Below are 16,334 nucleotides of genomic sequence, written 5' to 3' on the forward strand. Positions count from 1 at the left end.
TGAACGTCGTCGCGGATGCGTTATCGAGAGTTGCAGCCATAAACGTTCCTGTTGCATTGGATTACGAAGCGATTGCCAAAGATCAACAGCAAGATTCCGAGTTGACACAACTTCTACAAGCGCCAACATCCTTGAAATTGGAACTACGGAGAACGTGCCTGTCATCGGTTCCCTTATATTGCGATGTATCACAACAAAAGGTTAGACCGTACATTCCATTGCGACATCGACAGGCAGTGCTGAAACAAATCCACGACCTAGCTCACCCGGGCATACGCTGCACTCGCCGGTTGATCACTGATCGATTTGTGTGGAAGAATGTCAACAAGGACGTCAAGCAGTTCGTCGAAAGTTGTGTATCGTGCCAGCGCTCCAAGGTGCATAGACACAATAAAGCACCCGTTGAAAAGCTTCCGTTTCCTGATAGTCGATTCCGCCATGTCCATATGGATTTGGTAGGACCGTTACCACCGTCAAACGGTAATCGCTACCTGCTTACGGTTGTGGACAGATTTTCTCGGTGGCCAGAAGCGATTCCGTTACCCGACATGACTGCTGAGACAGTAGCTCGAGCGTTCGTCGACACGTGGATTTCACGATTCGGTGTTCCGGATACTATAACCACAGATCAAGGAAGGCAGTTCGAATCGGATCTTTTTCGCGAGCTGTCGAAGTCAATTGGAGCTAGACACATTCGAACCACCGCTTATCACCCTCAATCCAACGGACTCGTCGAGCGGTTTCATCGTACTCTAAAGGCTTCCATAATGGCAGTTGATAAGAAGAATTGGTGTACTCAGCTTCCAGTCATCTTGCTGGGATTAAGAACCGCTTATCGTACCGATTTCGGCTGTTCGGTTGCAGAATTGGTGTACGGCCAAACGCTTCGTATACCGGGAGAATACTTCGAAGCTTCTAAAGACGATTGCGAACGGTCGCAGTTTGCAAAGGATTTGAAATCAGTTATTCGCAAATGGAAACCCATCGATCCAGATCATCATGCCAAGCCACACGTGTTCGTGAATAACAAACTTCAGAGCTGCAGTCACGTGTTTGTTAGGGTGGATGCAGTCAAAAGACCACTCGTTCCACCTTATGATGGTCCGTTTGAAGTTGTTGCCCGTTACGAGAAGTTCATGGATCTTCAAATAAATGGTAAAATTCAGAGGATATCCATCGACCGTATTAAGCCAGCGTTCGTATCCAATCAGAGTGAAGATCAGCTAGATGACCAGCGCACTAAAGTCACACCTTCAGGACACCGCGTTAGATTCCTGGTGTGACTGGGGGGGATTCTGTGGTGACACTATTTGTGCACCCCTAGTTTTATTCAATGTCACTGTCATTCATTGTTATGTCAAGGGAATAAAAGTCAGTAGTTGTTTTAGAGTTTTATTGATCCGACGTGTAATCGATTCTCGGTCCGAATTACGTCCCACAAGGGCCAGATTCTCGCCACAATACACCCCCCTCAACATTCATCACTTTCTGCTAACGCACTGCAACCAAACGGGATTTCTATTTTCCACTGTTTTTCACCCGTTAATTTGCGGAGGCACTTTTATTGCACTAATATTTAATTACGCACTGCGCGTGGCCCAAACACTTTTTTTTGTTTTCCTTCTGGGCAGCAGCGATGGGCACAGCCGACGGGACCAGGATATATGTAAGACGGGTATACAGATAGCATGGTGAATTTTCCCGTTTTTCGGTGAACTTTCTGAGTTTCTTGTTCTTTTTCTGTTCTTTCGGTTCACGATTGGAATTTATTATGGAAACTTTTTGCACCATAAAACAGAAAATTTCTTCAAATGTGCAAATAACTTAGGAAATCGTTAGGCAATCACTAGCAGGCATCCCTCTGATGCGATCTGATTGCAAATACCGATGATTTTTGCTACTTTTCTGTGATGTTTCAAGATTTTAAGAAACCTCACCAGCAGCTGATTGGGTTTGCCATAACAAATTTCGGCTCATCTTCGGCTCTCTTCGGATAAACTTTTTTCGTTGCTAACGAAAAATTTCTCACGCATACCTGAGCGTTCGTGTACATTTCCCCCCCCCTGCGACGGGACGACCACGACGAACAAACAAAAAGCAACAATGAAATCAAACTGTCAAACCTAGTTCGAATTTTGAATGAGTGAGAGGTGAGATGAAGTTCTCTTTCTTTCACACGGCGCAAAGGCAAACGTCAAAATGATCGAAGCTTGACGGTTTGATTTTTCGTCGATATATTCGGCACTGGGTATATTCGGCACTGGGTACTGACTGCACACGGAGAAACTGAAAAACTCAAAATTAGGTACTTTTAAACTCAATTTAGAGTTCTTTTTTATCTCCCTTTTCATGCGCTTTTTCTATTGTTGTCAGAGAGTGAAGAGAGAAACACCCCAACTTTTGCAGTTCCGTGCGTCAAGCCAACACTGAGTTTCTAGCACAGTACTCAAATTTGAGTGAATACAACCTAGTCAAAATTTCGGTTGGGTGGAAAAAACTTAAAATTAGGTATTTTTTTCACATGGAAGCAAGCGGGAACAACCCAACAAAAACATCGATTCCATCAACTCAAAATTGGCTTGACGCACGCAACCCCGAAGTTGGGTGGAAAGAACTCACTTTTGGGTAGTTTCGTCTCTCCGTGCAGGGAAGGAATGCACTTGATGCACCACACCAACACGAACAAAACAAATTTTTGAAATGATAATTTGATTAATATTTTCTAAGTTTTAGGTTTGTTTGACGAAGTTAATAGGAGTCACAATGTGAGGGAACCGATTTTGGACATCTCGAACATTGGACGATGAGTGTTTTTCCTCTGAGTGTTTTTTGGTGGAAATTTGTAGTTTATGAGCATCATGAGGATGAACCGACATAGCTTGCAACTGCATACGAATGAAAGTTTTAGTCGACAATGTGAGGAAACAGACTAGCTGGCATCTCGAACATTGGACGTAGTGAATGACCTCTAGGAGTATTTTGTTATCAATGATGATGGTTTATGCACATCTAGGTGATGGCCGTCATAGCTTACGGTTTTCAGGCTCTTTTAAGAAACGAGCCATGATAGCTTCCTGCTATCTTTTGCCCATTCAGACGTTGCAGAGCATAGGTGTTTGTACCAAGAACTTCAGTTATACGCACTTTTTCGAACTTATTGGCAAACTTTCCGACGAAGTTCCGCGACTTATCGGACAAATGTACCATCTTTTTGTACACCACATCACCCTTCTGGAACAGGTGTCGATTGTTGGCTCGAAGATTGTACGGATGACTATACTTTTGGTATGCTTTAAGCAGGTTTTCCTGGACGTGTTGATGCAACTGTTTCATGTCTTCAGATTGTTGCTGACAAGTTTTCTGCGATTCAGTTTCTTTTAGAGATTCGTATTCGCTACCACTACTGACCATATTTCGCCCGAAATTTAAAAAGTAGGGCGTATATCCCGTACTTTCATGCACGCTCGTCCGTATTGCCCTTGCAATTTGATGCACGTTCTGGTCCCAATTGCGATGGTCCTTTTCCTTGTTCAAGGAACAACGAATCGCAGTTACAATTACCCTATTTACCCGTTCTGCGGGATTAGGACTAGGGTGGTACACAGCTAATGGCCAGTGAGTTACGGAGTAGTTCTTGAGCAGCGTTTGGAAGAGCTCCGACTTGAAGACAGTGGCATAGTCCGTAATGCAGATGCGTGGTGCACCAAATAAATTGAAAACGGTGTTTTCCACGAATGTACAGGTAGCGGCTGCTGTTGCTGTTCGCATACATTGTATTAAAACGAACTTCGAGAAAAAGTCACTTACGACAAATAACCAAACATGGCCTCTCTTAGACCTTGGATAAGGCCCCAAGAAATCCATGGAGATTAACTCCCAGGGTCGAGAGCATAGTTTGGGCTTACCGCATACAGGTTTTACGTTTATATTCGGTATCCTAGATTTACGGCAGACTTCACACTGACTACAGAATCGTTTAACATCCGCTGCTAAACGTGGCCAATAATATCTCTCACGAATCTTCGCCAGTGTTTTTACGAAACCAAGGTGAGCTTCTTCGTGAATTGTTCGCATAATGTCACGTCTCTCAATAACTGGAACCACATACTTCCATCGATAGTTAGGGTCTTCAGCAATGGTGGCATTATGGATATGCTTGTAGATTTTGCCTTCACAAACCTGGAAGTCCGAATACCTCCCCGGAGAACTTTCGATCATGCGTTTAAGTTGTGAAATGTAGGGGTCCAAAACTTTAACTTGGTTCACGGCACGCGAGAGGGCATCGGCTGGAATGTTCTCTGAGCCCTTTTTATACTCCAACACCATGTCGTACTTTGACAGCTTTAGCGCCCACCTGGCAATTCTTGCAGATTTGCTTTCAATCGACATGGTCTTCAAGAAAGTTAGGCTCATATCATCAGTTTGAATTATGAATTGAGAACCTTCGATGAAATGCTTAAAATTCTCAATGCTTAGGAGAACTGCGAGGCACTCGCGCTCGGTCGCACTGTAGCGCCTCTGAGTGCTTGACAGTTTCTTTGAATAGTATGCTATAGGTCTTCGTTCCCCATTTTGTACTTGTACAAGCACTGCACCAATCGCTAAATCAGAGCTATCGGTTGCGATGATGAAGGGCACAGCGAAGTCGGCGTTGGCCAATATCGGGGCTGACATTAAAGCAGTCTTCAATTTCTCGAGGGCGACATCGGCATCTGCTGTCCAGGCGAACTTTTTCACTCCCTTTTTGAGAAGATTGGTTATGGGTGTCGTAATTTCCGCATAGTTTGGCAGGAATTTATGATAGAATCCCGCGAGTCCAAGAAGGCGGCGAACATCCTTAACGGTCTTCGGAGCCGGGTAGTCGAGGACTGGCTGAATTTTGCTGACATCCATCGACAAGCCTTCCTCCGACAGAACATATCCTAAATACTTAATCGTCTTCTGGCAAAATTTGCTCTTCTGCAAGTTTATTGTCAGGCCGGCTTTTTGAAGTCTCGCTGCGACCAACTCAATCAAACGGATGTGTTCTTCCAGACTATTCGACACGATAATGATATCGTCTAAATATACGTAGACGTATGGTTCGAGATCATGTCCAAGGACGCGTGACATCAAGCGGGCCATAGTTGCGGGTGCGTTTGTTAATCTGAACGGCATTACAACGAACCGAAACAAACCCTTGTTTGTTCTAAACGCGGTTTTGTCTCTGGCCGATAGTTCTAGGGGTACCTGATAGTAAGACTCAGATAAGTCGATTACAGAGAAGAACTTGGATTTCGGAAGCCGCTGGATGATCCCCATCATATTGGGAAACGGAAAGTCGTTCTTTTTGGTGCATTGGTTGAGTCGTCGAGAGTCAAGGCAAATTCTCCACTTTCCATTTGCTTTTTTAATCGGAAGAAGCGGTGTTGATTCTGGCAGCACTGTCGGTCACGATACCGTGACGGTTGAACCGACCGATGACAAGCCTGTCAGCGTGACATGGGAAGAAAAGGGAATGACAGTTGGACCAATCAAATGTCATGCAATGAATTAGCTATTGTTAAAGTTAAACACGTTGAAGTTGCTAAACTCGCTAAGGTGAAATTTCTAAGTTAATTATCATGCAAATTGTTAAAATTAATTATTGATCCTAATCTTCTACAGCTAATCTACAACCAAGATTGTAAATTACTTAAAACTGATTGTTCTTAATTTAAAAGTGTTAGTGGTTCATGCAAAAAAGTAAGTTTCTTATTTCTATTGTTAGAACTTAACCTAAATTAAAATGTATCATGCAGGAACACACGAAACACGAAAAGTACGGGGAAATTGTCCTTAAATCTACACATGCAAACCGATTTATGTGAGTACAAATCTTATTACTAATGAATTACACTAAAACTAAAACGAAAAATAAAATTGCAGCAAAAGCTACGTTACAACTAACATCTGAAGTTGCGATTTGCTTCGACGAAAATCGACCTTGTGAAGGGCAATTATAACCTCCCGAAAATTTGGGAACAAATCTTTTGATAAATCGACAGCAGTTGATTAACGCGTCGATAGATATGGAATCAATTCCATCTAAATCTCTTCCCGAGATGCCCGGTGACCAATCGCTGCACCACGCACACACGCTCGACGAACATCGGTCAGACTGCGTACAGTGCGATCGCCTGAACGGCGACGAAAACATGGTGCAGTGCGATGGTTGCCAAACTTGGTGGCACTTTTCGTGCGCCGGAGTAACCGATTCGATTAAGGATCGTTCTTGGTCTTGCCCAAAGTGTCAGGTGGATGACCTGGGCAGCATCGCACGGACATCTCGTGGATCCCGATGCTCGAACCAATCCGGACGGTCCGCGAGAATCAATCTGCAGCTTGAGAAGCTTAATGAGCTCCAAGCAATCCAGCAGAAGTTTGTCGAGCAGAAGTACAAACTGCTCGAATCCCAACTGGAGCTAGATGAAGAGAGCGAAAGTGTTCGAAGCAAACGCAGCAAAGTGAGCAAACAAGCCAGCATCGCGAAGGTTGCGAATTGGGTGAAAAGTTGCGCAGAGCAGAAGGAGGACGCCATCATTCCTCCCACTTCAACGGAGACAGGCCGTCCGTCGTTGCCGCCAGCCCCTTCCAACCAACCGAAGCCAGTTACCGCTACCGCTAGCAGTTACGCCACAGTCCAAGTCCAGCAGCCAGATAGTGGGAATCAACAGAGTCCGCTGAAGCATCCTTCGTTGCCAAATCAACGATCGTTCGGAGTGGCTCCAGCGACAGGAGCCCTCATATCCGGTCCGACCCAGGACGGAGACCCAATCAGGCAGGCCGTCTTCAACAAGGTGACAGGAACCGTACCTCTAGCGCAGTCTACTCCAGCACAAATGTCTTGCACTGAGCAGGCATATAAACAACCTCCGCCGGCCCCAGCCGTGGTGTCCAAATCGACGACAGTGCCTTCGACGGCGCCAGTGTGCGCACTACCAGAACCGGTTTCAACAAAATGCTTCACGTCGAATCCGAGTTCGTTTCCCGCTATGATGCTTCCGCCTAACCCGCAGCTATTCGCTGCCCCGCAGCACCAGTTGAACTTTATACCGGAGAACCCCTCAACCGAGCAGCCGTTTGCCAGACCTCCTTCGGTGTCTGTACAGGCCCCGCCGCAGTCTTTGGTGGAACAGAGGATGCCAGAGATTCCACGTCCAATCGTTTCACACCATCAACAAGGGAATTTGGGCCCATATCACGTTGGCGCCCCCATGCCGCCGATGCTCCACGCCACGTCGACGTTACCGCCTGCTGCGGTACCATATCGTATACCAACGTATCCTGTATTCCAGCCGATGTACCAACATGCACCACCGTCGGGACCTGCGCCAACCGTTGGAACTCTGGCGGCAGCCCCGCCGGCAGTCGCGTCTTCATACGCGGCCGCTACGCCTCCATCATCGCCGCCCCCGCCACCGCAACCCGAATCTCCTAATAGAGAAGTATCTTTCCCTCAGCCATCCACCTGACACTTTGGGCAAGACCAAGAACGATCCTTAATCTACAACTACACCTGTTTGTAGACGCCAGCGAGTCGGCGTACTGTGCGGTTGCCTATTTCCGGACGATCAACAATGAAGGAATTCCCGAATGTGCACTCGTGGCAGCCAAAACAAAGGTGGCCCCGCTGAAGACTCAATCGATTCCGCGCTTGGAACTGCTGGCCGCTGTACTTGGCGCACGATTATCGAAGTTCATCGAGGAGAATCATACCCTGCGGATCACCAGGAAGGTGTTTTGGAGCGATTCAGCAACGGTCCTTTCATGGTTACGAGCTGATCATCGAAGGTATAAACAGTTCGTCGCGTGTAGAATTGGAGAACTACTGACGATCACCGATGTGGACACTTGGCGTTGGGTTCCCTCCAAGCAGAATCCGGCAGACATTGCGACGAAGTGGGGAAGTGGTCCGGATCTTAACGCAAACAGTGTCTGGTTCAAGGGTCCGGCATATCTTGGGAAGCCCGAAGCAGAGTGGCCCACGCAAACTATTTCTACGCCACCCACGGAAGATGAGCTTCGCCCACAAGCTAGTGTAGTGTTCATAAAACTGCTTATGAATACCGGCCAATCGGCAGGATTGCCAGAAAAGGGGGGCAAGTCGCGCGGCATTACTTGTCTGGCCGCTAACTGCGAGGGGGAGGGGGCAAAAGTGGCTATATTTGCATTTAGCAATGGTGCTTGCGAAGGCGATAGAGCAATGCTACCAAATTGCTTCATTAGATGCTGAAGGTTGCCGGCGTTACTAGGCGGCTGAACATTTACTGGTAGAGGATTATTATCTGGCTTACCTGGTGGCTGAGGGAAAGAAGTACTCACTACAAGAAGTTCAAACTGTTCAGGAGTTGTCGTTGCCCATGCAAACCCTCTCGTATGATCGCCTGTCCGAACAATTTGAACACCTTAAGGGTCTTCCAGTTAGAAGTTACACCAAGGCAGTACCGAAGCTGCTGATCGGAGTTAACAACTTGGACTTGATGGTTCCGCGGAAAGTGCGTGAAAGACTGCGGCGCGAACCTGTTGCTGCGAAAACCAGGCTAGGGTGGTGCATCTATGGAGGGACAGCAAGCGATGGCCAAAGATCATCAGTCAACTACCATGCCTGCGGATGTACGTCGGATCAATCCCTACATGATCTCGTCAAGGACTTCTTTACTACGGAGGAAGTCATCATGCAGCCCGTCGTTCCCCTAGTATCCGAGGCAGACAAGCGCGCTCAACGAATAATGGAGGAAACTACGATCCGAGTAGGCAATCACTTCGAGACCGGCCTATTATGGAAGTTCGACCACGTAGAGCTTCCAGACAACTACAGCATGGCCCTTCGGCGTTTAGAGTGTCTTGAAAAACGTATGGATCGGAACCCGGATCTTCGAGAAGCTTTGCAACGTCAGCTGGAAGACTATCAGCTGAAAGGCTACGCGCATCGTGCCACAGAAGCGGAGTTAGCTAGCGCCGACATTCGTCGAGTATGGTATTTGCCGCTAGGAGCGGTAGTAAATCCTCGAAAACCAGGCAAGATCCGAATGATTTGGGATGCTAGAGCGGCCATAAACGGGATTTCTCTGAATTCGGTACTGCTGAAGGGTCCTGACCAGCTGACATCACTTCCTGGTGTTCTCGTGCGCTTCCGTCAGTTCAAGGTGGGCGTCTCCTCCGACATACGAGAGATGTTCCACCAAATCTTTATACGTAAGGAGGATCGTCACTCGCAGCGGTTTCTGTGGCGGATGAATCCCGCCGACAATCCCGACGTGTATCTCATGGATGTCGCCACATTCGGCTCAACGTGTTCCCCTGCGTCTGCTCAACACATTAAAAACAAGAACGCTAGGGAGTTCCAAGAGCTGTATCCACGAGCAGTCGAAGGCATAGTGGACAACCATTACGTAGACGACTCCCTGGAAAGCTACGAATCAACGGAGGAGGCGATCAGGGTGTCCCAAGAAATGCGTTATGTACACGAACAGGGCGGTTTCGAGTTGAGGAACTGGCTGTCAAACAGTAACGACGTTCTGACCGCTTTAGGTGAAACCAAATCAGGAGAAGATAAGAGATTTGCAGCGGACAAACAAGGCGACTATGAGCGAGTTCTCGGACTCTTGTGGTCGACGCTGGAAGATGCCTTCAGCTTCTCGACCGTGATGAAACAAGATATTTCCAATCTGATTACGACTGGCGAACGGCCTACAAAAAGGCAGATGCTGAAATGTCTGATGTCACTTTTCGATCCACTGGGATTCCTAAGCCTGTTTGTAGTACACGGGAAGATTCTCCTGCAAGAAGTGTGGAGAACGGGAGCACAGTGGGACGAAAAGGTCAACGATGATCTTTACCTACGGTGGAAAAATTGGACCCAACTGTTCGAAGCCGTTAGTCGACTCAAAATACCTCGCTGTTACTTCTCAGGTGCAACCAAAGAACGGTATCAAAATCTACAACTACACCTGTTTGTAGACGCCAGCGAGTCGGCGTACTGTGCGGTTGCCTATTTCCGGACGATCAACAATGAAGGAATTCCCGAATGTGCACTCGTGGCAGCCAAAACAAAGGTGGCCCCGCTGAAGACTCAATCGATTCCGCGCTTGGAACTGCTGGCCGCTGTACTTGGCGCACGATTATCGAAGTTCATCGAGGAGAATCATACCCTGCGGATCACCAGGAAGGTGTTTTGGAGCGATTCAGCAACGGTCCTTTCATGGTTACGAGCTGATCATCGAAGGTATAAACAGTTCGTCGCGTGTAGAATTGGAGAACTACTGACGATCACCGATGTGGACACTTGGCGTTGGGTTCCCTCCAAGCAGAATCCGGCAGACATTGCGACGAAGTGGGGAAGTGGTCCGGATCTTAACGCAAACAGTGTCTGGTTCAAGGGTCCGGCATATCTTGGGAAGCCCGAAGCAGAGTGGCCCACGCAAACTATTTCTACGCCACCCACGGAAGATGAGCTTCGCCCATGTTATGCGCACAAAGCGATACAGATCCCGGAACAGCTGGTAGACATCACCCGCTTTTCTCGGCTATCCAGAGCAGTTCGCGCTGCCGCCTATGTATATCGTTTCGCTGAAAATCTGAAGCAGAAAATCGCTGGGCGCGAACGGTTCGTAGGTCCTTTGACCTCCGAGGAACTTCGAAAAGCAGAGAGTCTGCTTATACGCGACGCCCAATGGCAATGCTTTCCGGATGAATTGATGGTTCTACAACGAAACAGTTTGAAGCCGGCGACCGAGCAAACACCGTTAGAGAAAAGCAGCGCCATTTTTCAACTCTGTCCAATCTTGGACGATCAGGGCATTCTTCGAGTGGACAGTAGAATCGGAGCGGCTCCAAACATCGATAGGGAAGCAAAGTTCCCGGTTATCCTTCCAAGAAAACATGCGCTGACTACTCTACTGCTAGATAACTACCATCGTAAATACCGTCATGGGAATACCGAAACAGTAGTCAACGAAGTCCGTCAACGATACTACGTTCCACGACTCCGGACGGCGGTAAGCAGTATGGCCAAGACTTGTCAGTGGTGTCGAGTCTACAAGTGTTCACCGAAGATTCCTCGCATGGCACCGTTACCTCTGGCTCGGATGGCCTCCTTTGTAAAACCCTTCACGTACACGGGTCTGGACTTCTTTGGACCGCTGACAGTGAAGATCGGAAGGAGCAACGCGAAACGCTGGATTGCTGTATTCACGTGCCTAACAATAAGAGCGGTGCACGTGGAAGTGGCGCATAATTTGACCACGGACTCTTGCATGAAATGTATCCGACGGTTCGTCTGCCGCAGAGGGGCGCCTGCCGAAATCTACTCGGACAACGGCACAAATTTCCTGGGTGCCGCTAGATTGTTGAAGGAGCAAGTAGAGCAACTAGCCGTCACTTTCACGGGAACTACTACCAAATGGGTGTTTAACCCGCCAGGCACTCCGCACATGGGCGGGGCATGGGAGCGTATGGTTCGCTCCATTAAAACTGCTGTCGAGACGGCGTTCAACAACAACCGCAAGCTGGACGACGAAGCGTTGGTCACTTTCATGGTGGAGGCCGAATCCATAGTAAACAGCCGGCCTTTAACCTATCTGCCGTTGACGTCGGAAGAAAACGAGGCAATAACTCCGAATCACTTCCTGCTCGGCAACTCAAGCGGAGTCCGGCAACCGATAGCTGAAGCAACAGATCCGGCCGAAGCCTTAAGATCGTCGTGGCATCAACTGCAGCATCAACTAGACGTTTTCTGGAGGAGATGGATAAGGGAGTACCTCCCCACCCTGACTAAGCGACCGAAGTGGTGTGGTGAAGTGGATCCCATAGCTGAAGGACAGTTAGTGCTGGTAGTTGGTGAGGGGCGAAGGAATGAGTGGACAAGAGGTCGAGTTGTGCAAGCAATCAAGGGGACAGATGGGAGGATTCGGCAAGCTATCATACAAACTGCAAAGGGGCTTGTGCGCAGGCCTGTGGCTAGGCTGGCGGTATTAGAGGTAGATGCTGGTAAAACTGGACCTGGTGGCCAGTGTTACGGGGGAGAGAGTGTTGATTCTGGCAGCACTGTCGGTCACGATACCGTGACGGTTGAACCGACCGATGACAAGCCTGTCAGCGTGACATGGGAAGAAAAGGGAATGACAGTTGGACCAATCAAATGTCATGCAATGAATTAGCTATTGTTAAAGTTAAACACGTTGAAGTTGCTAAACTCGCTAAGGTGAAATTTCTAAGTTAATTATCATGCAAATTGTTAAAATTAATTATTGATCCTAATCTTCTACAGCTAATCTACAACCAAGATTGTAAATTACTTAAAACTGATTGTTCTTAATTTAAAAGTGTTAGTGGTTCATGCAAAAAAGTAAGTTTCTTATTTCTATTGTTAGAACTTAACCTAAATTAAAATGTATCATGCAGGAACACACGAAACACGAAAAGTACGGGGAAATTGTCCTTAAATCTACACATGCAAACCGATTTATGTGAGTACAAATCTTATTACTAATGAATTACACTAAAACTAAAACGAAAAATAAAATTGCAGCAAAAGCTACGTTACAACTAACATCTGAAGTTGCGATTTGCTTCGACGAAAATCGACCTTGTGAAGGGCAATTATAACCTCCCGAAAATTTGGGAACAAGCGGGTTGAGGAAATCCACAGGGCCTTGGCACTCCTCGATAACCCCCAGGTCTTTCATTCGTTGAACTTCCGCGTCGATAACGCTCTCTACACTCGGCGACCACCGATAATAAGACGTTTTTCTTGGCTTAGACTCCGCTAAAAGATCGATCCGATGTTCAATCAGTTGTGTCCGACCTAGTTGACCTTCTCGTGTTTCCGGCAAACGTTTGACTGCTTGGTAAAGTGCTTCTCGCTCTGCTGTAGTGAGATTATGTTCCGTAGTCAACTCTTCTAAGGTCTGCAGAGACTTCTCGGGCAATTCAACGGTCGGCATCTCCAGACTGTCATCAATTGTCTCATCGTTGTTTTTCGGCAAAGTGAAATCAGGACACGGCTCCAGTTGAAAACAAATTTTCTCAGTACGATCCCCGAAGTAGTCCTCTGCACACGTTAACTCGGTCTGACGTTCGTCTACGTCGAGGTTATTGGACGTTTCAGCCCTCGGTGAAACTAACTGGAAGCCAAACTTGGTGAGGAAGTCCACTCCTAGAATTAAACGCTTCGTGACTTCTGGCACAATTATTGTCGGAATAACGTGAGTGGTCTGCTTGTAGGAGAAGGGCACGTTTACGTAGCCTAGACAACGATAGGCTGTTCCATCAGCGGTAGAGATTTTGATGGGAATGGGATGAATTTTTAACCCTAGCTTATTGATCAAATCAACAGAGCTGATGATCGATAAACTGGCTCCGGTGTCCGCTAGTCCCTCAACTTCTTCAGACAGAATTCTCACTTTTAAATGTGGGCAGCGGTGGAATGTGGTACTAATTTGATGGATACTGTTGAAAATGCTGTAGTGCGGTTTGGGAACCTCCTGAATCGAGTTACGAGGACAAGGATTCCCAGAATTGCCCTCGATTACTCGTTTTTTGGCAATTCTTCTTTCTGGCCTAAGTCGTGTTTGTTCGGGCATCTGTACGCCGTCGTGTCCGTCAAACCGCAGATATGGCAGAAGATGGTCTTTCGCTTATCACAATCCTTCCACATATCGTCGGTTTCCTGCAATAGGGGCACAACTCAAAATTTGTCATTTTTGAGATTTTGATGGCAAATGATGAAAAACTATGTAAAATTTCATCTCACAAAGACCCGTTCCAAAATTCGTTGTGAAACGCGAGATTTGGGCATTTTCACCAATTTTCCGCAGTAAGGGCACAACTCAAAATCAGTCAACTTTTTCAATAGTCGTTAAAAAATAGTTGTCAAAAATTCATGAAACAGATAGTCCTGCAGCCCCTTTCAATGATACAACAATCAAAATTTGTTTACTTATGTCAAATGATGAGAGAAATAAGTGAATTTGCAAGAGGTGCTTCATGATTGCCAATTTTCAAACGCTTATTCTGAAAATTCACATTTTTTGAGTTGTGCCCCTATTGCAGGAAACCGACGATATGTCCGACTCGTTGGCAATTCCAACAGATTGCCTGCTTGGTCTTTTCACCCGAACTTTCTGGATTTTGTTTAGGTCTGCCGAAACCTCTTCCCATTCTGGGCTTCAAAGCACAAACTTCCTCCCAGTCTTCACCGGTGTATTGATCTTCGACTACTTCTTCCTCGCAAGCGATTTGGTGAATCGTTGGCCGGGGTTGAGCTGAGCACGTATACAAGTTGGACTCAAGAGCATCAAATTTAAAACAAAGCTGTGCCAGGTGCTCAATCGAGTGAATGGGTTCCAGGGCGAGTCTACGCTTGTAAGTAAGCTTCATATTTTCGACTATTATCTCGAACTTTTCCACTTCCGACATCTTCTTAATCATTCTCTGCGCGAGCATCTCCATATCCGTAAGGTACGCATTGAACAATTCCGTAGGTCGCTGTTTTCGAGCCCGCATCTCCTCTCGAATAATACGATCTCGGTTCGGATTGTCGTACCTCATCTTTAAGTACGCCTCCAATACTTCCCATGACGTGAACTTTTCCTCATACGTGGTAAACCACACATAAGCGCTATCTTTGAAAAGCAAATGTGCATGCATCCGCAATTCGTGCTTCGTGATGTCATATGATCTACATAGTATGTTTATCTGTCGTAGGAAATCAGTAACGGGAACGGCATTGGAGTCACCAGTGAATTTCGGCCATTTCTCGATGATGCTGCACTGTTGATGCGGCAATCGTCTCGAATATCCGCCAACCTGACCTGGAAAGGAATTTCGTTGAACCCCCGGAGAATATCCAAGATTCACAGTCTGATCATTACGCGGCGTGAAACCTCGGGTTCTGTTCATCGACGGCTCACCGAAAGCAGCATCTCGTTCGGTCTCCAAAACATGTTCAGGTTCAGCAACCGAAGGGTAGCGCGTTCCTGCACCGTATCCAGATAGCTGCAACGGCGCACGCTATGTCTGAACCAACAGATTATAAAAATTGAATGTACATCGGGTTTCTTTCGATAAAACATCAGTATTCAAGCTATATTTTCATTTGCAGAAGGTTTCAAAATATTCTATCGGGGAAATTTTGATTTTTCCATCTTTTTGACCGTTTTTCATACAAATTTGCTTGAAATCCTCATTTGCGGTCAATTTCTCTCCCATACAAAATGTATGGAAAAATTTTCACCGATAGAATATTTTAAAACCTTCTGCAAATGAAAATATAGCTTGAATACTGATGTTTTATGGAAAGAACCCCGATGTACATTCTATTTTTATAATCTGCTGGTTCAGACATAGCGTGCGGCGGCGAAGGATCAGGCATGGCTCGCTGAGTAGGAGTACCACTTCGATATACATCCAGTCGACCCGGGAACCCCGCGTGACTCGTGTTAGCTCTCGGCGGAAGACTGACGTTGGCCATCTGCTCAGTGAGGTTATTCACGGCCTGGTTTGAAGCTGGTGGATGGAAAGCGCCTTGGTGAATCATCTGGTCGATGTACCTCTTGATGTACGTGTCAATTTCCGACACATGGATGTATTCTCTGTTCTGCATACGAGGTGGGTCAGTATTCTGAACTGACTCGTTGGACTGCTGAACCGGAGACTGGGAATTCCTAGTTCTCAGAACGTTTGAAGGCGGTAGGGGCATCCGACGAATTTCATCCTGATTTCTCGGAGGGACAGCTGATCCAGCTTCAAATTCCTGGAGTCCTGAAACGGCCACTCTTTGCGTTTCCTGAGGCAGTGGTGAGGGCACTCGAAGGCTCCACGGATTCGGTTGCAACGCATTGAAGAACTCAACTTGGCGAGGGACAGTACCTTTCGGCGGTTCCGAATGGCGAAAATTCAGAAGATCTTCGACTAGGGCTGGTATGACCTTTGACATCTCACTGCAAGGCTGTTCGGGGTTACCACCGGCGGCTCCCTGAGCTTCATCCCAACTCATCAGCCACGGTGATCCTGAATTTCGCTGAACGTTCGTGGTCGTCTCGTGAGCAGCTTCGTGGGATCTCGAAATTTTCGAAATCATCTCTAGCAAACAGCGTAGCTCTTCCTGTTGTTGGGCCGTACGAGGGGTATATCGACGAACTCGGTGATAGTAGTGGACCAAGCGAGAGAAACAGGTTGGATTGGGTCCCTGATCCAACAGATCTGCAATCTCCTTCAGCTTCGTAGGCACCACTCGAATGTCGTCCCTCATCATCTCGTCTGTCACCCGGACGTAATTCTCCGATTCCGGATCACGGAAGACTACCCTGAGG

At 47.1% G+C, this 16,334-nt stretch overlaps 3 protein-coding genes across 5 annotated transcripts in view; all 3 read left to right on the plus strand.

Annotated features, from left to right (window-relative positions):
- Positions 1–16,334, plus strand: part of LOC109421232 (uncharacterized) — a 236,488-nt gene that overhangs the window by 185,433 nt on the left and 34,721 nt on the right. The gene's annotated exons all lie outside the window — the stretch shown is intronic.
- Positions 6,084–7,493, plus strand: LOC109411887 (protein enabled homolog). Its single transcript, XM_029877014.2, has one exon. It carries the CDS (start codon positions 6,084–6,086, stop codon positions 7,491–7,493), a length of 1,410 nt encoding a protein of 469 aa, XP_029732874.2.
- On the plus strand, positions 8,382–12,179 carry LOC134286530 (uncharacterized). Its single transcript, XM_062848155.1, has one exon. It carries the CDS (start codon positions 8,382–8,384, stop codon positions 12,177–12,179), a length of 3,798 nt encoding a protein of 1,265 aa, XP_062704139.1.

The sequence above is a fragment of the Aedes albopictus genome, chromosome 2 (assembly GCF_035046485.1).
Source record: "Aedes albopictus strain Foshan chromosome 2, AalbF5, whole genome shotgun sequence".
Taxonomy (NCBI): Eukaryota; Metazoa; Arthropoda; class Insecta; order Diptera; family Culicidae; genus Aedes; species Aedes albopictus.

What these genes read in the sequence shown, in the direction of transcription:
- LOC109411887 (XM_029877014.2), top strand. Translation starts at nt 6,084, where the DNA reads ATGCCCGGTGACCAATCGCTGCACCACGCACACACGCTCGACGAACAT.
- LOC134286530 (XM_062848155.1), top strand. Translation starts at nt 8,382, where the DNA reads ATGCAAACCCTCTCGTATGATCGCCTGTCCGAACAATTTGAACACCTT.